The 21,356-nt window shown below is 36.5% G+C and overlaps 2 protein-coding genes across 11 annotated transcripts in view; both read right to left on the reverse strand.

Annotated features, from left to right (window-relative positions):
- LOC142334806 (flap endonuclease 1-like) overlaps positions 1-21,356 on the reverse strand; it is a 247,310-nt gene that overhangs the window by 133,807 nt on the left and 92,147 nt on the right. The window lies entirely within an intron of this gene.
- LOC142334804 (uncharacterized) overlaps positions 1-21,356 on the reverse strand; it is a 134,672-nt gene that overhangs the window by 9,169 nt on the left and 104,147 nt on the right. For all 10 annotated transcript variants that reach the window (XM_075383124.1, XM_075383123.1, XM_075383122.1 and 7 more), the window contains 4 exons: positions 13,695-14,039; positions 9,282-9,465; positions 8,861-8,940; positions 2,282-2,482 (listed from right to left, as the gene is read on the reverse strand). In XM_075383124.1, coding sequence (XP_075239239.1) covers positions 2,282-2,482; positions 8,861-8,940; positions 9,282-9,465; positions 13,695-14,039 — 810 coding nt within the window. The remainder of the gene's footprint in view (positions 1-2,281; positions 2,483-8,860; positions 8,941-9,281; positions 9,466-13,694; positions 14,040-21,356) is intronic.

Consider the following 21,356-nt stretch of genomic DNA (forward strand, 5'->3'; position numbering starts at 1 on the left):
GCAGAGATTTGAGCTTTTCGCGATTGGCATATCTTGAAAGTTGAACAATTTTCACTGCTGAACTTAAGAACGTACAACCCGCACCAACAAACGCGCCCATCAGGTGTCAAAATTCCCGAATACTTTCTGCGGGTCTGGATGAATAATCCAGCCTCTGGTCACAGAAGGTATAGCCCTACACCATGGTAAAACATAGCCGGCAGATTGCCGGAATAGCTGCGAAAGAATGGACCTGCGTGCCATATAATAGAGATAGAAACAGATACAGATCTAAATTGAAAAAAAAATGACGCCGCTCAAAAAACTAGGATAAAACATTCAGCGATAAATTAATAAAGCTTGTTAAAATTCATTCCACAGAAGCCTCTCATTAGGGACCTTTACTGCACATATGAGTTCCTTTGACCTTAAACAAATTCAATTTAAACTTAAGTTTTAAAGTGCAAAAGTCATTTTATTGAGTGAGGTAAGTCACGTATGATCAAAATCTAATCACGCAAATAACCTAAAAACTTTCGCTAAAGCGAGTGAGAAATGACGTCACGCGCGCAAAAGCAGTTAGTGAGAGGAAGAAGTCATTCAAGAAAGAATTTGACTTTTCAGCTTTGCTGTGTGAACAAATGTAAAACGAAAAAAGAGCGTCAGACAACGAAACAAAAAACATAGCAGGACAAGTCCTGACGCACAATTCAAAGAATTTTCATTGACTAAACAGAAAACTAGACCTTAAACGGACTATGAATGGATTGGGAAAACCATAGAAAAAAATCCGATCCAAAAAAAATCGAAAAAACAGTAAACATCAAAGTGAAATTGCCGCATGTGAACAAAAAACCACTAGCGAGAAGGCGAATTTTTGTTCAAACACCGTTTTCTCACTCTACTTCAAATTTAGAGCGAAAAAATTTCACGCCGCAAAACCACTCGCTTTTTCGCTCCACTTCCTGTTTCGGCGTGACCAAAATCACTACTCCAATTTGACTTTTAAAATCATGAAAATGTGTGAACAATCTTAAAAAAAAACATAGCCGGAAGACTTCAGGAAACGACTCAAAGTGGAAATCCACTTACATGCCATTCAACTACTCATCAGACAAATCATGCCTCCAATAATTTACGATTATCTCAAAATAAAACTATAAAACTAAAAAGTAAAAAAAATCAAATCTATTAAAGTATGATAAAAAATCTGATCAATTTCTGTCATAAATTGATACCCCAAAAAGCTATCTCTGCCACAATTACTTCATCAATACAACTAATAACTTCTAAAACCAAGTATGAGATTTTCTTAAAATACTTGAAGCCAAATCATGAAAAAAATAAGTTTTAGAAACAACTTTGACTAAAACTGGAAAAAGTTAATATACTTTTTAATATTATAAAAGCACATAAATCTAAACAATTTTTTTTCAGCCAATAGAATACCCAGATGCTCGCAAAACAAAAGGCACGTCATAAAATGTTGAGAAACTGGTCAAAAGATCAGAAAAAAACCCAAAAACTGCAAAAAATTAAGGAAATTAATTCCAATTTTCGACATTTTCTTCATATTTCTCAACAAAAAAATGCTTCATATCCACAAAACTGTAACCACGTGTTCACTGAAAATTGCTCAAGTAATAGGGGTATCTTCAATACCCATTTGAGGCAGTCAAACAAAACAATAGTAAAAAAAATCGTAAAAATTAGCCCAAAAATCAGCAAAATACATGAAAAACATCCGAATTAGCATAAAATTCATATCAATTTTCAGAAGCCTTCAAACCACTACCAAACCCAGCCTAAAGTTAAAAGCAAATCATAATCAAACCTCTTAACCAAAAAAATTGGGAAAAAAAATGCTTTAAAGTGCCGCACGTGAACAAAAAATTTCGCTCGCTTACAGAATTTTTTTTCACACTTCAATTTCTCGCTCTCTAGAAAACAGCGATATGAACAAAAAACTACTCTCTTTTTGCTCCACTCTTCATTTTGTTCAGCAACAAAATCACTCCAAATTTTTTCACGTGTTTCATTTCCCGCTTCAAAATTCACTGCAATAAAATTGATTAAAAAAAGGACTTCTCCAATACTCCTCTTCGAGTCGTAAAAAGACAGCGCCCCAATACAATTCAAATTCTTTGAATTGTAAAAAACCAAGAGCACCGCAATATAGCTACGCTCAGCTTACAGCTTCGCAGCTATAAAAACACCATAATGGGGGGCTATAAAGGGAAAGAACCAAAGGACCCATTTAGATGTGCCGTCAAAAAACGAAACGTGTGTAAATAATACTCACATGAGTTTGGATGGCTGGCGGTAGCTGTGTAACTTTGTGGCGCAGTTGTTGGAGCTGATCTGGGCCTAGACGCTGTTGTCCGAACAAAGAGAGCTGCTCCTGTTGGTGTAACATACCTCGCGACAACATTGTCTGAGAGATTTGAGAACAAGTGTCTGTCAACAGCTGGATAATTTCATCTCTCTCGTCACTGAACTCAGCCTTTAACAATAACAACAAAATTAATGAACACCGACTGGCCAGATGAAAAATTGCATAAAGAAAGAAAGAACTACATGGAAACTTCGTTCAGAGAATTTAATCAACAACTGCTATGTGAAAACATAGCTGGCAGATTGCCAGAAAATAGCCGCAATAGATTCGCAGATCGGCAGTCTAAAAAAACAGTAAAAAAGACAGACCAAAAAATTCGTCTTTTCATTGAAGGTTGATCTGTTATATTTTGATTAAAAATCTGTATAAGTTATTGCTGCCTCTATTAGCTGCTCTCTAATAACATTCATTTAGAGTGACACACACCCATTTGACCTTATCTCTTTGAATTAAAGTAAAAAAAAGTCGATTTCAAGTGAGGAAGTCATTTTTGAGAGTGAGGTAAGTCAAGTGTGACCAAAAAATTAATCACGCGCTTGAACAAAAAAACTCGCTCTACTAAGAGCGAAAAATGACGTCACACATGCAATTTAGTTGAAATTGCATGAACGAATGAACAAAAAGTGGCTGTGACGTCATATGGTCGTAACAAAAATCATGACGACGAAATAAAAAAACATAGCAGGACAAGTCCTGACGTACAATTCAAAGAATTTTCATTGACTAAACAGAAAAACTAGACCTAGAATGGACTATGAGTGAATTGAGAAAACCATTTTTAAAAAAATCAGATCAAAAAATAAGAAAAAAACAAAAAATCAATGTCAAAATGCCGCATGTGAACAAAAAAACCACTAGCGAGAAATGAAAATTTAATTCAAACAAAAAAACTAGGCCTAGAATGAGCTGTGAATGGATTAGGAAAACCATTTAGAAAAACATCCGATCAAAAAAATTGAAAAAAACTGTAAAAATCAGAGTGAAATTGCCGCATGTGAACAAAAAACCAATACCGAGAAACCGAATTTTTGTTCAAACACCATTTTCTCACTCTACTTTAAAATTTGAGCGGAAAAAAGTTCACGCCGCAAAACCACTCGCTTTTTCGCTCCATTTCCTGTTTCGGCGTGACCAAAATCACTGCTCAAATTTGACTTCAAAAATCATGAAAATGTGTGAACAGATCTTAAAAAAGACAGCGCCCCAAAGAATATAGAGAAAAATATGAATATCTGAGCGGATGGAATCGCTGACGCCATAAAGCTTCTCTGCCCTGCACAGAAATTTTAAAAATCCGGAAGAATTCCGGGAGCTACTCAAAGTAGGAAGCTGACCTCACTAGCTGACGTCGTCCAACTCAACATAATATTTGTAGTTTTTTTGCTTTCGGAGAACTAATGTAAAATATTCAAACCAACAAAATATCCGAGAATATCTGCAAACAAAAAGTACAACAATTTTAGATCAGAAAGGTTTGCAAAGTATAGTTCCACAATATCTGGGCACCGATAACTCTCTAGTACCAAGAAGTACAAACAAACTAAATTAACATAGCCGGCAGATTGCCGGAATAGCTGCGAAATAGACTTGCGTGCTGTAAAATACAGATGAAAAAAGATACAGAAATGAGTTGACAGAAGTTATCGCCGCCGCCCATAAAACTTATAAGTTTAATTCAAAGGAGGTTGTTTTTGGGTGCACAAAATGTTTCACTGCCGCGACTCGAACGTTCGATCTCCTGATTAACAGCCAGTCGCCTTAACCACTCGGCTGTCGGACCATACAATCTTTTTTCTTACAATCAAGTTTGTTTTAGCAACAGACAACTTCTGAATAGCCGCAATTTAGGTCACGCGAAAAGCGTGAAATCAAGCGCGAAAAAACCATTTAAGCAATAGCGAGACAGAATGTTCTAGAACAAATGTAAAACGAAAATGGAGCGTCAGACGACGAAACAAAAAAACCAAGAGCACCGCAATATAACTACGCTCAGCTTACAACTTCGCAGCTATAAAAAACAATGAAAAATTCCCTGGCAATCAAGGCTATATTTTTACTCAATTCTCCGAACAAAACTTCTCTAACAGTGACCGTCAATTGTGATCTAAGAACCATTTTCGTGGAAAAAATCTCAGCAACAAACTCAACAGCAAAAAAAAAACAAAAATAAACGTAGCCCGCAAATTGCCGGAAAATAGCCGCCATTGACGAGCTTGATGCACCATGGGATTGAAACACCAAGAGAAATTGACCGAATTTTTTTCAGTTTTTTTTGTGTCAAAAACTGTTCTAATTTGGGGTGCAGTTCCAGTTGGATTCTTAAACTATACTTAACCCAGCTTCTAAACTGATTAAGCTATTAAGTTCAATACTAATGTCAGCTAGCAATCGCTCTAATGAACTTAACCTAATAAACTTATGCACAATGACTTATTGACGGGGCTTTTTCGATTTATCCCGCCTCTTTTTGATTTTTGACTTTGACAGTATTCACCACGTTGCGTAGTTGAATTTAAAACCCATTCAATTGAAACAGTGAGCGAAGTAAGTCAGAAGTCAAACGTGAAAATCGTGACCTATGTAAAACGAAAAACGTGATCAAAACGTAAAGCGAATAAAAAAGGGGAGCGCCTAAATAGTAGCCACTGAGAGGCTGACGTTGGCCATTAAACACAACTGACTAACTTCGAACGAATTGCTCTCAAACGACTAGCGACGGGGGGGGCATTGGGTGTCTCAACCTCTAAGAACCGCCCTTCAAACCATAAGTATAAGTCTCCAACACAGTTTTTCTGAATAGCGTACTTGGAGACTAGTGAGCTGAAAGGCTCTAAAAGCACTCAATGCCCGCTGGGCGCTAACTGTTTATCCCATTGTTGAGGACGAAAAGTGAAATGGGTCAGACGAAAGACCGGTCAAGCGATAAATTGCAAAAAAAAGACCGACAGGACTAATACAATTGCAACAAACTGTGAGAGCAATTAAAAACATAACGTCGGAAAAACTAAACGTCGGAAGAAATGCTCTCGAACGACTAGTGGGACTCTAATCAATTGCAGCCTGATTCAGTCGGGGGTCGGGGGGGGGGGGGGGGGGAGGGAGGGAGCTAGGGAGGGGGAGCCTAAATGGGAATGAGAAGTTCAAAAGTGGGCTTCAAATAACCACATTAGAGGTTAACATATACCACTATTAAGATTTAAAGTAAAAAAATGGCATCAGTTTCGGCGCACTTTTCATTTGACTTTGCATTAAATTCCCACCAATTGAGTTCAGCTGCTTGACATTGTGATTGAGAGGCAATTTTAGATCACGCAAAACGCAAAAAGTCGAGGGCGTAAATGTCACTCGAAAAGTCAAAATTGTCAAGCAAAAATTTTGCATAAAAAGACGCACATTTACAATAATTGCTATGAACTTCGTTCAAGAGCAATTAAAAACGTGACCTCAAAATTCTATTTAATTTTAGAATGTTTTGTTACTGACAAGATTCTAAATCGATCCACCATCCATAAAAATTTCCTCGTCCCGTTCTGGCCAAAAAAAAGATATTGAGCAGGTATAAAACGGATGAAACATAAAACCAGAATAATCCGTTAAAATTCAAACTCGTTCAAAACCTGATAACCAAGTGAAAATCAGTCTCATCTTCCATCGAGACAAAAATATTTACCTACTAAGATCAACCTGATCCCAGTTTACCAACATGGCAGAAAAACCGCTGCTGGTCTCCTAGAAGTCAATCGGGATTGAAACGGAAAAATAAGATGGTAAATTAACAGGTTTTTTCTGAGAGTCAAAGTGTTCTAATTTAGTTGTTCAGCAAATTAAAACATGGCTGGCAGATTGCCAGAAAATAGCAGCAATAGCTTCGTGGATCTCCAGTCTCAAAAAAAACAGCAATAAAGAGAGACCGAAAAATTCGTCTTTTCATTGAACTCTGATATGTTATGTTTTGAAGAAACTTTGATAAATTATTGCAATAAGTTTAAACGTTAAGACCGAGTGCCCGGGTTTTATCGGCTTATCCCGTTTTTTTTTATTTTGAGCTTTTCACCCTGACCGTATTCATTACAAAGTAAAGTCGTGACTTGTTAAAAACCGCAAAACTATCAATTTAGCAAAAATCGCTAAAAACCGCGAAAAAACGTCTTAAAGACAGAGCACCAATACAATCCAATTCTTGAATTAAAGAATATAAACCAAACAAACTAAGCGGCGTGCGGTGAGCGCACTGGGAGGGGTAGAACGATGTGCAGGGGTGGAGATTGTGGAGGGTGATGTGGGGGAGCGGGCCAAGTGGGGGAAAGGGGTCAAAGTGAGGAATGTCACCGAAATCTAAGAACCGTCCTTCACACTATGAATATATGTCTCCAAAATAGTCTCGGTAGATTGCATACTTGAAGCTTGCCAGCCGAAAGGGAAGGAAAAGTCAGACGAAAAACCGTTCAAGCAAAAAAATTGCATTAAAAGGACCACCGGACTAATATAATTGCTACAAGCTATATATGTTCCTCGGAATGTGAACATAAATTGCGCTGTATATCCTTAAGATTGAATATTGCTCAATATAAATTGAAAAACAATCCCTCGGAAATTGAAAAACAATCCCTCAGAAAACCCTAGACTAACTAGATTGCAGCGCGTCAAATCGCCAAAGCAGTTTAACACGCAGTAAAAATGTTCAAAAACACAGTAAACACAAAAACACGAAAACACAGTAAACAGTAAAAACACAATAAAGTTAAAAACAGTAAAAATGTTCAAAACTATGTCCGAGTTATGTCAAGTAACCCATTTGCAAGACTTGAAAAGCTTCGTTGGCCAGTAATGATCGTTAAACTCAGAAAGACTCAGTTAAAAAATTTTGAACACGATCGCAAATTTTAACACAAAATCTTGCTAAAATTCAAGATATTAAAATCTTCAAAACCATTTACTGCCTCAAGAGACTATCCAGTATCCCTATTTCAAGCTTTAAATAGTTTCACTGGCGCATAAAGATCCATAAACTTGGAACAATAAGTCTCCCAAAATTAAAAAATAATAAATTTTATCAAAAACTTGCTAAAGCTGGAGTCATTGAAAATTTGAAAACCAATCAATTAACTCTCAAAACTATGCAACAGCTAATCATCAAACTTTGGAGGAGGTCCCCAGGACCCTGGTGCCGGAGAAAATGAAAAAAAAACTCAAAAGATTCAAAAAACTTGAAAAATTTTCAAATATTTTTTTTAAAATTGCAAATATTAAAATCTTGATAAACATTCCATTACATTTAGAAGCTATCCATTAACCCTAGAGGAGGTTATGTGGCTCTTGAGGCTGGAGAAACCCAATAAATGAAAAATTCAAAAAAACTTGAAAAACTTGCAAGTTGCATAAAAAACTGATAAAATTTGTGATAATTAAATTTTGTTTTTATCTTGAAAAAATGCAAGCTTTATCAAATCTTGAAAAATTGCAAGTTTCATCAAAAACAAAACGCTATAAATGAACGCTATTCCATGGCAAATCAAATTTTTCCAGGAACTTATTGTTAAACCCTTAAGGGCGTCTTCTTGCCCCTGCGTCGGGAAAGACGTGAGTAATGAAAAAATGTAAAAAAAAAAAAATTGAAAAATTTGCCCGTTTTGTCAAAAAAAAGCTAGCAAAAAAGCTAACTATGCTACAGGAGGTTCTTTGACACCTATGGCTGAAAGAACTCAAAAATGACAAAAAATTTCAAACAGCTTTAAAAAAATTGTTAAAATTAGAAAAAAAAATTACGTTTTTAGCGATCTGTTGTTCGAACGTAGCCACGGGGGGGGGGGGGGGGGGGGGGGGGTTCAACGGGAAGCTGATGAGGAGTGATGGGGGTGGTCAACAGTGGCGAGGGGGGCAATAGCACGGTGGGGGGTGTGTGGGGGGCAATTGTGGGAGGGGGAGGGGGGTCAGCCTCTAAGAGCCACCCTTCACACCATAAGTATAAGTCTCCAAAAGAGTTCGAGCTGAAACAGAGCAGAAAAGCTCTAAGAGCACTTAATGCCCGCTGGGCGTTACCTGTTTATCCCGTTTTTGAAGAAAAACGTCAGACGAAAAATCGGTCAAGCGAAAAATCGCATCAAAAAAGACCCACAGGACTAATATAATTGCTACAAACTTCGTTTGAGAGCAATTAAAAATGAGGCATGAAGAGAGAACTACTCTTTTTTCTGCTCTTCGATGTTGATGACGATATTGACCTAAACACTTGCCTTTCACCTGCGGCATTCAAATATCGATAAGAACGCGTCGCCAACATTTCTCTCGAGTCGCAATAAAAAAGACAGCGCCTCAATACAATTCAAGTTCTATGACCTTTACAAAAACCAAGAGCATCGCAATATAGCTTCGATCAGCTAAGCTCAATGCAGCTATGAAAAAAACAATCGCTGTTTATTCAGCTTGTTTTCTTTTATTACTTATTGAAAATTTAGTTAATGAGTTTAATATGAATATCATACATACCTGTTGGTGGTATCCGCTGACAACTTTGAATGAGTGGTTCAGACGATTGACAGCTCTTTGACAGCCAGCCAGATTCAGATCTACGCAAAAACAAGGTCAAACTCCACCCCAATTTCACGGTAATTATTTTTGATCCTTATACATAAAGAGAAATCAATAAATTAACAGTATTTTTAACGGCGTTTTGTTTCCATCTAATGTTCTTGCGTGCGTGTAAAATTACAATGTTTACATTATAGCCTAATGTGAAATCGATCAAGCCATTACAATTGATATAACATTGTATATGTGTGTATAAGTACCAATACATTACCGAAACTTCTGAAAACACACCTTTACTGTTGAGCCTAATGAAATTTCTCCCACTTCTGAGTATGTGAAGGGGTGTAAATACGTCATCATGATTTCTGTAAGGCATTACCTTGTTGGCTGACAAAGTAATCAGAGCCACTTCGGGTGTCGGAGTCATCTAAATCCGAGTCGCTCAATCCTGGGTCCGTGTTCTTGGGTGGTCTCATACGCAGCAACTGCTCAGGTAAACAGACACATCGCTCGTACCTATACTCGTTGCTCACAAAACCCTCGTCGTCATCCATTGCTGTCTCCTGGTAATAATCGAACAACTCATTACATGCATTTTAGTCTCTTCACTACTTTAGAACTAGGGCGAAAAAATTTTACGCCGCAAAACCACTTGATTTTTTACTCCACTTTGTTGCAGTGTGACCAAAATTTCTTCAGTTTGACTTCAAAAATCATAAAAATGTGAAAACATATCTTAAAAAAACGCCCCGATACGATTCAAATTCTTGGAATTGTAAAAACATAGCTGGCCGAGAAAATAGCCACGGTCTCAAAAAGAGAGAAACATAGCTGGCAGATTGTCAGAAAATAGCCGCAATAGCTTTGTAGATCTGAGTCTCAAAAAGAGAGAAACGTAGCTGGCAGATTGCCAAAAAACAGCCGCAATAGCTTCGTATATCTCAAGTCTAAAAAACAGTAAAAGAAAGGCCAAACAAATTACTATTTTCAGTAAAGGATGAGATGTTATATTTTGATCAAGAATCTGTAACATAGCTGGCAGATTGCCAGAAAATAGCCGCAATAGATTCGTAGATCGGCAGTCTAAAAAAACAGTAAAAAAGACAGACCAAAAAAATTTGTCTTTTCATTGAAGGCTGATCTGTAATATTTTGATTAAAAATCTGTATAAGTTATTGCTGCCTCTTTTAGCTGATCTCAAATAACCTTCATTTAGGGTGACACACACCCATTTGACCTTATCTTTTTGAATTAAAGTAAATAAAAGTCAATTTCAAATTGAGGAAGTCATTTTTGAGAGTGAGGTAAGTCAAGTGTGACCAAAAAATTAATCACGCGCATGAACAACAAAACTCACTCCACTAAGAGCGAAAAATGACGTCACACATTCAATTAAGTTGAAATTGCATGAACGAATGAACAAAACGTGGCTGTGACGTTATATGGTCGTAACAAAAATCATGACGACGAAACAAAAAACCAAGAGAAGGCCAAAAATAGCCCCAGCTATCGCTGTGCGGCTATTTATAAGTTTTTACTGGCTCTATTGGCTGCTCTCAAATAACCTTAAACTAGGGTGCCACACATTCACTTGACCTTATCTCTTTGAATTAAAGTAAATAAAAGTCAATTTCAAAATGCGGAAGTCATTTTTGAGAGAGGTAAGTCACGTGTGACCAAAAACAATCACGCAAATGAACAAAAACCTCGCTCCACTAAGATTGAGAAATGACCTCACGCATGCACTTCAGTTAAAATTGCATGAACGAAAGAACAAAAAGTAATTTACAGAGATAGTGACATATCGTCGTATAAAAATCTTGATGAAATAAAACATAGCAGGACAAGTCCTGACCTACAAATCAAAGAACTTTCATTGACTTAATAAAAACTAGACCTAGAGTGGACTATGACTTGAATAGGAAAACCATTTAGAAATCCTATAAAAAGAGATCGAAAAAATTGGTAAAAATCAAAGCAAAAATGCTGCATGTGAACAAAAAAACCACTGCCGAGAAAGCAAACTCTGTTCATACACCGTTTTCTCGCTCTAATTAAAACTTAGATTAAATTCCAATTTGCAAAACCACTCGCTTTTTTTCTCTATTTCCTGTTTCGGCGCGACCAAAATCATCGCTTCAAATTGACTTTAAAAATCATTAAAATATGTGAAAAGATCTCTAAACATAGCCGGCAGATTGCCGGAAAATAGCCGCGATAGAAGCTTGTGGCCTTCTATGAATTGAAACAGCTAAAGATATAAGATAGACAGATCGACCACCAGTAGTTTAATAGACCACTAGACTTTTTGGGTTAGATTCGGACTCAAATTTATTACCCATACGGTCTATAAGGAAAAAGCCCTAAAAAAGCATTTTCAATTTGATATTCAATATCAAAAACTCAAGACGAATACTCAAGAATTAGGGCAAATAAGTTTGGCACTACTCAGATGCACACAAGAAAAATTTAACTTGTAAATTTTCATAAAATTTAAAGTTCCATAGTTGAATTCAGAGTCATTTCTTTGAGTGAGGTAAGTCACGCAATTGACCTAAAAGCAGAAAAGACGTCACGCACACAAAATTTAACTCCATATCTTTAAACATAGCCGGCAGATTGCCGGAAAATAGCCGCGATAGAAGCTTGTGGCCTTCTATGAATTGAAACAGCTAAAGAGATAAGATAGACAGATCGACCACCAGTAGTTTAATAGACCACTAGACTTTTTGGGTTAGATTCGAACTCAGATTTATTACCCATACGGTCTATAAGGAAAAAGCCCAAAAAGAGCGTTTTCAAAATTGATATTCGAAATCTCAAAAATGAGTATGACTAATACTCAAGAATTAGGGCATATGAGTTTGGCAGTACTTAGACGCACACTATTGATCTTTGACTAGTAAATGTTCACAAAATTTCCATAAGTGAGTTCAGAAGTCATTTGTTTATTGAGATAAGTCACGCAATTGACCTAAAAGCAAAATTGACGTCACGCACAAAATTTTTAACTGCAAAGCAATAGAAGTCACTGAAATAATTGAAAGTCAGTTCCAAGAAGTCAGGTCGCAAGAATCATCGATGGATACGACGAATTAAAAAAACGATGTCCCCAATAATAGCCGCTATCGCCTCGCGGCTATTTAACATAACCGACTAAACGTCGGAAATACTGCTGTCGAACGACTATTGGGAGCTCTAATGAATTGCAGCCTGATTTCGTCTGTCGGGGGAGGGGGGAGGAGGAGGGAGCCTAAATGTGACTAAGAAGTTCAATGTGGGCTTCAAATAACCCCATTAGTGGTTAACATATACCACTATTAAGATTAAAATAAAAAATGGCACCAGTTTCGGCGCACTTTTCATTTGACTTTTAGTATTAAATTGCCGCCAGTTGAGTTCAGCTGCTTGAAATTGAGATTGAGACAGAATTTTAGTAGATAACTAAACGTGAAACGCAAAAAGTCAAGGGCGTAAAAGTCAAAATTGTCAAGCGAAAATTTTGCATAAAAAAGACACACACGTTTACAATAATTGCTATGAACTTCGTTCAAGAACAATTAAAAAAGACAGCACCCCAATATTATCGACTTCAATCAGTCATTAAGAACATATCCGGCAGATTGGCGGAAAATAGCCGCCATTGATTCCCATAACTCTATTGGGATTGAAAGAAAAGAAGATATCAACAAAAATAGATTTTTGTATAAAAACATTTTTAAGTGCGATTTATTTTGATGCCATTTCGTAACTAAACATACCCATGTCTCTCAGTGAGAGGCTACAGGGTCTAGTATCAATACCAGCAAGCATTATAGATAGTAACTAAAACTTATGAGAACAAAGTTCAAGTACCGTGCAAATAAAAATGGGCTTTATGGGTTTATCCCGTTTCTATTTCTGACTTTGATTTTTTTATACTGACTCTCTTCATTTTGAATTGCTTTGCTAAGCAGCTGCTGTTTAAAAGGACGTTGAGCAGAATGACAGAAGAGTGAAACTAGCCTTGAGAAGATTTCACGCAAAATGTCGAAAAAGTGGCAAAATGGGTAAAGCGAAAAAAAGGTTCAACGAAGTAAAAAAAACATAGCAGGACAAGTCCTGACGTACAATTCAAAGAACTTTCATTGACTAAACAGAAAACTAGACCTAGAACGGACTATGAATGGATAGCTTTTTCGCTCCACTTCCTGTTTCGGTGTGACCAAAATCACTACTCCAATTTGACTTCAGAAATCATGAAAATGTGTGAACAGATCTTAAAAAAAAGACAGCGCCCCAATACAATTCAAATTCTTTCAAATTGTAAAAAAATAGGAGCGCTATAATAGCCGCCTGAGAAGACGAGGGCGGCTATTAAAAAACAAGAGAAGGCCAGTAATAGCCCAGCTATCGTTTAGCGGCTATTAATTAGAAAAATCGGAGCTTGAAAAGAGTTGTGGAAAGCTCAATACAAATCAAAATCAATTAATTGTAAAAACCGCGATGAGATCAAAAAAAACCTCGGATATCCCGGCTACTGCCCAAAATCAACACAAAATTTGACGAGAAAGTATCAAACTAAAACTCAAAAAGCAAACGCAAAATTTGTGGCTGAGTGGGGATGAGGTGGTACAAATTTAAATGCTCGTTTCCGATCTTTCGCAAATGAGCTCTACTTTTTCCACGTTTTCAACTTGCTATCAGTAACACACTGAACGTCACGGAAGGGAAAAATATAACCTCGCATATAGAATAATGCTCCATTTTTTTTAAAAATGGTTGAACAATAAGTTTTAAATGAATAACTTACTTTTCGTATGCAGAAGAAACAAGGCGCAGTGGTTCCCACTGTAGCAGAACCTGACATCGAGGAGCCAGATGCTGAATTGCACAATTCGACTGGGTTGGTCGGTGTCAAAAAATTGCCACTGGACACCCCAGATTTGTTTGAGCCGAGTGGGGGAGACGCCAGTTTGGTCTCCTCTGTTTCAGTCGGCTCTTTCTGTCTCCGATCCTCGTCGAGTATAATTCCATTTCTTTGATTGGCCAAAAGTGTTCCTTGGTAAAGAGAGTCCGCGGATTTCCATGTCTTCATTTTCTTCTTCTCAGCCGCAGAGCGAGCGTTTGCATATTTTTGTAGTGGCGCCTTGGTCATCTAAATACCCCATTATCAGTACCAGCTATATGGAGAAACAAACAAACAAACAAACAAACGTTTCTTTTGCAGGCAGCATTTCCATGGACATGGCAGCACAAACATAATGCTCTCAAACGACCGACCGGACAAGGAGTGGTGTGATTGGAAATGCTACGGGGTTCAAATCGACAGGCGGGGGGACAGGGGTGACTGAGTAGGGGAGGGGGGTAAAGGAGTGAGGGGGTCAAACTTCCATTCACACAATGATTTTATGTCTCCTCAACAGTTTCGGTGAATTGCATAATTAGTTGTAAGGCTCTAAGAGCTGCTCAGCAACTTGATGTCCGCCGAGCTTTCCTCATTTATACCGTTACGACGAAAAGTAAAGCGTGAGGTGAAAAATTGTTTCGGACAAAAATCTCATGCAAGACAGCAGGACAATCAAAATTGCTACAAACTTCGTTTGAGAGCAGCTTAAAACACTGGCTCGTAACAAATGACACGATATTGGTGAGGTTAGAGGGGCACGCAGAATACGCAGCTGTTTTGAGTATCAATTCAGTGTTGTTTGATTATGGGTGGCAAATATACGTAGTAAATCAACTTATATAAATAGTGTAAATTACCCGCCACAGCTTGATCTGGATGTGTGAAATTAGCTCGAAGTTAGCGCATGTGCTTTCTCACTTTTAACTTTTGGAGTCATGCTGAAACCCCTCCTTTCGAGCTAGGTTTCACCAAGAAGATATGTACGAAAATGTGAGTGTTTTCTTATTCCAAGCGATTTGGTCAGAATATCTGCAGGCATGTTTTCTGTAGTCAAATAAGATAGTTCAAGTTTCTGGTTTTCGACCAGTTCTCGCACAAAGTGCAGTTTTATGGCAAAGTGTTTAGTTTTTCCATGATGCATAGAATGTTTACTTAATGCAATACAAGCCTGATTATCAACAAATATTTTCAGAGGTAGTTTACAGGAAATTCCTAAGTCCTCCAGGATACCACTTAGGTGGATGGCTTCTTTACTCGCCTCAACAACAGAGTTAAATTCTGCTTCAGCAGTTGATGTTGCTACAGTCTTTTGGGCCTTACAACCCCAACTTATTGCTCCAGACGACTCACTTAACTTAAAACAACAAACAAAAACTCAACAAATCCAAAATCTGAGTCTTACGGAAAGTTAAAGTCTGATTCATTGTTCCTCTTAAGTATCTAAGAACACGCTTTGCTGCTTTCCAATGAACTTCTCCGGGATTTTCAACAAACGAACTTAGAGCATTAGCAGCAAAACAAATATCGGGTCTACTCGACAAAGCTAAATAGTTTAGACAACCTATCAAACTTCGATAATTAGTTTTGCTCATTCTAAGTTGCTCCTCACTCCCCTCCTGAGAACAATCATTTTTTGAAAGTTTACAATTTTCTTCTAATGGTGTACCAATTGGCTTACAGTCTTTCATTTTGAAAGTTTCTAAAATTTTTTCAATGTATTTCTCTTGGCTAATTTTTATTTCCGATGAAGTCCTCTCTATTTTCATTCCTAAAAACCACGTCAAATCTGAATACTCACTAATTTTAAATTTCTTGGAAACTTCAGTGTGAAACCAATCACAAAAAATTTCAGAAAGACCACAAACTATTAAGTCATCTACCCACCAACAAAGAAACCCAACTATTATTTTCGTCCTGCTTTTTTATAAACAAACATTCGTCATGAAAAGAGTTAACAAAACCTAGTGTAATCAAGAAAGCTTTCAAAGTCAAAAACCAATTTCTTCCAGATTGCTTCAAACCATACAAGCTCTTTTTCAATTTACAAACAAAGGGTTTTCCATTTTCATCAAAATTTCAAAACCTTCAGGTTGTTTAATGACTACATCTTCTTCAATTGGAGCATTTAAATAAGCAGTTTTTATGTCCATTTGTTTTAATTGATAATTGTTAGAAATAGCTATACACATCAAAATTCTAATGGTTGAAAGTCTAGTTGTAGGTGAGTAAGTTTCATAAAAATCTTTTCCAAGAATTTGACTAAAACCTTTTGCAACAAAACGTGCTTTATAGCGACATATTTCACCATCGGGACCAAATTTCAAAGCAAAATGCCATCTACTTCCTACTGGTTTTTCATCACTTTTCACTAAGGACCAAACATTGTTTTCAGCCAAAGAGTCATACTCATTTTTCATTGCTTCGAACCAATTTGGATTTTGCAAAGCCTCATCAACAGTTTTTGGAAGCAAAGGATCGATAGCGAGTTGACTCTGAAAAGAAAGTTCATTTGAATTGTTATCAATGTCTTCGACCAATTTTTGTGTTTTCTTATGTTTGAAGTAAAATTCATTTTCATTAAATCTAACGTTTCTCGACTTTCGAATTTTGAGTTCCCCTTTGTCGTCCTCAAAACCAATCAAATAACACTTACTATTATCAGAATTTCCAAGAAAAATTCCCTTTTTTGAGGTATGATCTAATTTTTTGCGAAATGGTTTTTCAATGTGCATAAATGCAACACAAACAAAAAGTTTGACAAAAGATACATTAGGTTTTTCATTGTACATCACTTCAAAAGGTGTTTTCTCCAGAGCTGAATGCAAAAGCATGTTCTTGACGTAAAACGCCATGTTCAAAGCGTACGTCCAATATTCTTTATCCAAGCAAGCGTTATCCAAGAAACAGCGAGCCATAGCAACAGAAGTTCCCCAAATTCTTTCAATTTTTCCATTTTCTTGTGGAGTATACGGAGCAGAGTTTTCAAAACGAATTCCTTGGTTCCTACAATAGCGCTTAATCTCATTTGAAATGTATTCTCCACCTCCATCAGAAACAAAAGTTCCTGGTTTTCCAACATCAGCACAAAACTGTTTAAACTTATCCAAGACCTCGTCTCTTGTTTTCATGTAGTAAACTTTTGAGAAACGACTGAAACTATCTACAAATCCAATGGCATAACAATGGCCATCAACAGCTTCAGGAGAAATTTTTCCTAAGACATCTGTATGCACAATGTCCAAAATTTTTTTCGCTCTTGTCATGCAATCTTTGGGAACAGGCTGTTTTTTCGACTTATTTAACTCACAAATTTCACAGCAATCATTTTTTGGATCACCTATTTTCATACCCTCAACAAATTCTGGCAGGCGTTTTAAATCAGAAAAATTGTTATGTCCCATCTTTGCATGCCACAGTTGTAAACTGTCAACATTAAAGCAATTTTCATTTGAACAAGGAAAAGTTTTCCACACAAACAATCCATTTTCAACTTCAAAAGGAAATGAGACTTTATTAAAATTGAGTTTAAGTTTTTCACCGAAAGAAACATCAACACCCGCTTCTCTAAGTTTTGAAACAGAAATTAGGTTTTTTGAGTTATCAGGTACGAATAAAGCATCTTTTAAAACAATTTTCTTCAATTCTTCATTGCTATTCTTAGCAAAAAACTCAACATCCCCTTTTCCTAAAATTGCGGAGTGCGTTTTGTTGGCATTCTGAATTATGCCAGAAAAGTTTTCATCCAGGTTAGCAAAAGTAGGTTTACCTTTAATCATGTAGTTTGTTGCGCCAGAGTCAATGATAAAATCTTGATGTTCATTACAATTCTCACTCGAGAAAAAGCTAAAACTTTCCTCTTCTTGTTCTTCCGAAACTAAATTTGGACTTTCTTTCGAATTATTTTTTCGTTCATTTTTCATTGCATGGGATTCAAATTTTTTGTAAGTGAAACAATTTTTGGCAATATGTCCATCTTTTTTACACTTAAAACAAGTTATTTTTGAATTAGGCTTCTCTTTGTTAGGCCCCGATCGTTGTACACGACAAAATTTTGCAATATGCCCCTTCTTGTGACAATTAAAACAAGTTCGATCATTTGTAAAGAAAACGGATTCTGATTTGTCTGTATTTCTGTCGTTGCGTTTCTCGTTTTCAAAATTTATCAAATCACGTTTAATTTCATCCAAGGTTTTATCTTGACCATATTTTACCAGAGTACAAAAACTTTCAAATTCACGAGGAAGTCCCTTCAAAAGTATCGAGACAAACATTTTTTCACTTATTGACTCATCGACTTCGGATAGGTTTAACTGCATGTCCTCGGCTCTAGTAATATAGTCTACTATGCTTTCGTTACTGTATTTTCTCAAATTGGTTAAATCAGATATTAGTTTTTGTAAACGCGGCCTCTCAAAACTTTTAAACCTCTTACACAACACGCTCCAAGCTGCAGATCCTTTTCCTCTATATGGTCGCAAAAATAAAACTGACTTCTTATCGAGGCACTGAACAAGTTCATACCAAATCGCCATCTGTTTTTCGTCAAAAATCTCTTTTCCCTTTCTATCGGCCGCATCAATTTGCTCCTGTGAAGGTCGTCCCCTCAGCGTAGGTATAAATTCCCTATATCCTACAGTGCCGTCAAGAATTTTATTCAATTTCAAAACATACATTCGCGCCTCAAACTGTTCGGAAAAATAGACAAAGTCTTCTTCTTTACCGCTAAAGAAAAGTTTATCAATTGTTTTGCTATTCATGTTTAAAAAAAGGTGCTATTATTGTGTGTTAAAATTTTGAAAATAAAGCTTAAACGTTCAAGAAAGTAAAATTAAAGTTTAAATCTATCCGTACAGTCTATCGAACAAACATCTAAAACCACTAAATTAAAGACCAAACAGGTCTTTCTTTTTCAGACCTAAACAAGTTTTCTATTTTCCTTTCAACAAAACTACTTAATTTTAAAGCAAAAGTAACTTAGATTTTGGAAACGCACAAAATATAAACGTCTTTTAAAAGTAAAACTATTGACCACCAGACAGTCTTTACGAAAACTTCCGACGTTTACTTAAAACTTTTAAATAACAAAGCAGAGTCTGCAAAAATTCGTCACTATACGAGGTTAAGTTTATTTAGAAAGCAGTGCCTTTCGAAAGCTATATGAGAAAATCTGTCTACTTAGTATAAAAGATGACCCATTTTGGTTGAGAAAGTAGTATCCTTGACAAAGTTGGAGTGGACATTGACCAATATAGCCACTGATTCCCCCACTGCGACTAAGCACGATGAGGACGGATCCTCCAGATAATTTCTAAAACACTAGCTTAAACTTTTCTCTTACGCATGGGCCAACTTTCGCAAAATTCTTCAAGCAAGCTTTCTATGCATCAAGTTTTACTATGCTCTTACTATATTCAACCATATTGCAGGATTTCATATGTTTCAAATGGTGTACACAATGTTACATGCCCTGCAGGGACTCTGACCAAAATCGTTTTTACAACTTCAATCTGTTTTACAGATCGATTTACACTTTTTAATAAACGGACTCTTTTAATCGACCTTTCTTGTTTCAATTTACCTTTTTGTTAAATCACGAGTAGTTTTCACACACCCGTAATCAAGCTTTGACGCGCGCTAGAATCTTTAACTTTATAAATATCAACCATAAAATTAATTCATTCAATCAACAGTTTCAAAGTTTAACTCTCTCTCTCTCTCACTATCTTCTCTCTCTCTCTTTCTTTCTCTCTCTCTTTCTTTCTCTCTCTCTCTCTCTCTCTCTTGTCTTCTCTCTCTCTTTGTCTTCTCTTTCTCTTGTCTTCTCTCTCTCTTGTCTTTATCGTTCTCCCTCTTTCTCTCCTTCTCTTTCTCTTTGTCTCTGATTGACCAGGACACTCTCCTTCTCTTTCTTTGTCACTCTGTCAAACAAGCAGGCCACCCCTTCTCTTGTCTTGTTTCACTTGTCAGTTTTCTGGGCCCATAATCTATTGGTGAGGTTAGAGGGGCACGCAGAATACGCAGCTGTTTTGAGTATCAATTCAGTGTTGTTTGATTATGGGTGGCAAATATACGTAGTAAATCAACTTATATAAATAGTGTAAATTACCAGCCAAAGCTTGATCTGGATGTGTGAAATTAGCTCGAAGTTAGCGCATGTGCTTTCTCACTTTTAACTTTTGGAGTCATGCTGAAAAAGGAGTGAGGGGGTCAAACTTCCATTCACACAATGATTTTATGTCTCCAACAGTTTCGGTGAATTGCAGAATTAGTTGTAAGGCTCTAAGAGCTGCTCAGCAACTTAATGTCCGCCGAGCTTTCCTCATTTATACCGTTACGACGAAAAGTAAAGCGTGAGGTGAAAAATTGTTTCGGACAAAAATCTCATGCAAGACAGCAGGACAATCAAAATTGCTACAAACTTCGTTTGAGAGCAGCTTAAAACACTGGCTCGTAACAAATGACCCGATAACGGCCGGTTGCCAAAGAATAGCGGCGTTGACTCAACGCACCATCGTTGTGATTAAAATACGGGAAAAGAAAAAAATTCAGAGAGCCTAATTTTTGCTACTCGTCACAAACAGTTCCAACTTGAACCGCAGCTTCATTGGATGGGATAAATTTGATCTCAGCATTTAAATTGAAGGCACTTATACCGATATAAATTAGAATTTACTCGGTTAAAAAAGTGAACAAGCTGAGCTAGAAATCCAGGCATAAAAATTTTGAATTATGCAAAACAAAAACCAGAAAGTTTGAGACAAAAAGTAAAGCGACTAAAAAATATCCGTTGAGTTGATGACATCGACTATTAAACAACCATAGCTGACAGACTGCTATGACGACGCGCACAGCCAGAGACTAGAAGAGTTCTAAGAGCACTGATTAGACCCATATTCCTCGGCTTTTTACCTGTTTATTCTTTTGAGAATACTTTTTGAGCAAAAAGTAAAAAGCTGACCAAAAACTGATCATCTATCCAAACTTTCATACAGAACAGCAGGACTGATATGATCGCCACAAAATTAGTTTGAGATCAAGTAAAAAATACCAAGAAGACCCGATTAATTGCTAAATTCTCATTTGAGAGTTTTTATCAACAGTTAAGGAATATTATTAAATATAAATTAAAAATACGCGTTAGTTGTTGATTGGCAAAACAAAAAAAAAAACAATTCGTCTATTTGAATAGTTGAAAATCAAAGGAACAACTGAACGTGTTCTTAAAGCATTTATTCCGGAAAAAAACTGACTCAAGAATTACTTAACTTAAAAACAGCCGGCAAAATATTTGTTAAAATAAACAAAGAAAAATTTTAGAAATTCAGAAATATGCATTAATGCCAAAGCGACCCAAAATACGTAATTAGAAAGCACAAAGAGATCATTTTTAAAAATTAAACTTTAAAAAGAAAGAAAAGTAGAAATTTAGGTCTCAAAAAACTATTGTTCATTTAACCTTAAACAATTTAACGGATTCTCTGTTCTCTTGTTGGAGATATCACTGTTAAAAAGGAATCAAACTAATGCAAAATTTGTCAGGACAAACTAAGAAAAGAATAAAATTCA

Source organism: Convolutriloba macropyga, chromosome 2 (genome assembly GCF_964194025.1).
Source record: "Convolutriloba macropyga chromosome 2, txConMacr16.3, whole genome shotgun sequence".
Taxonomy (NCBI): Eukaryota; Metazoa; Xenacoelomorpha; order Acoela; family Convolutidae; genus Convolutriloba; species Convolutriloba macropyga.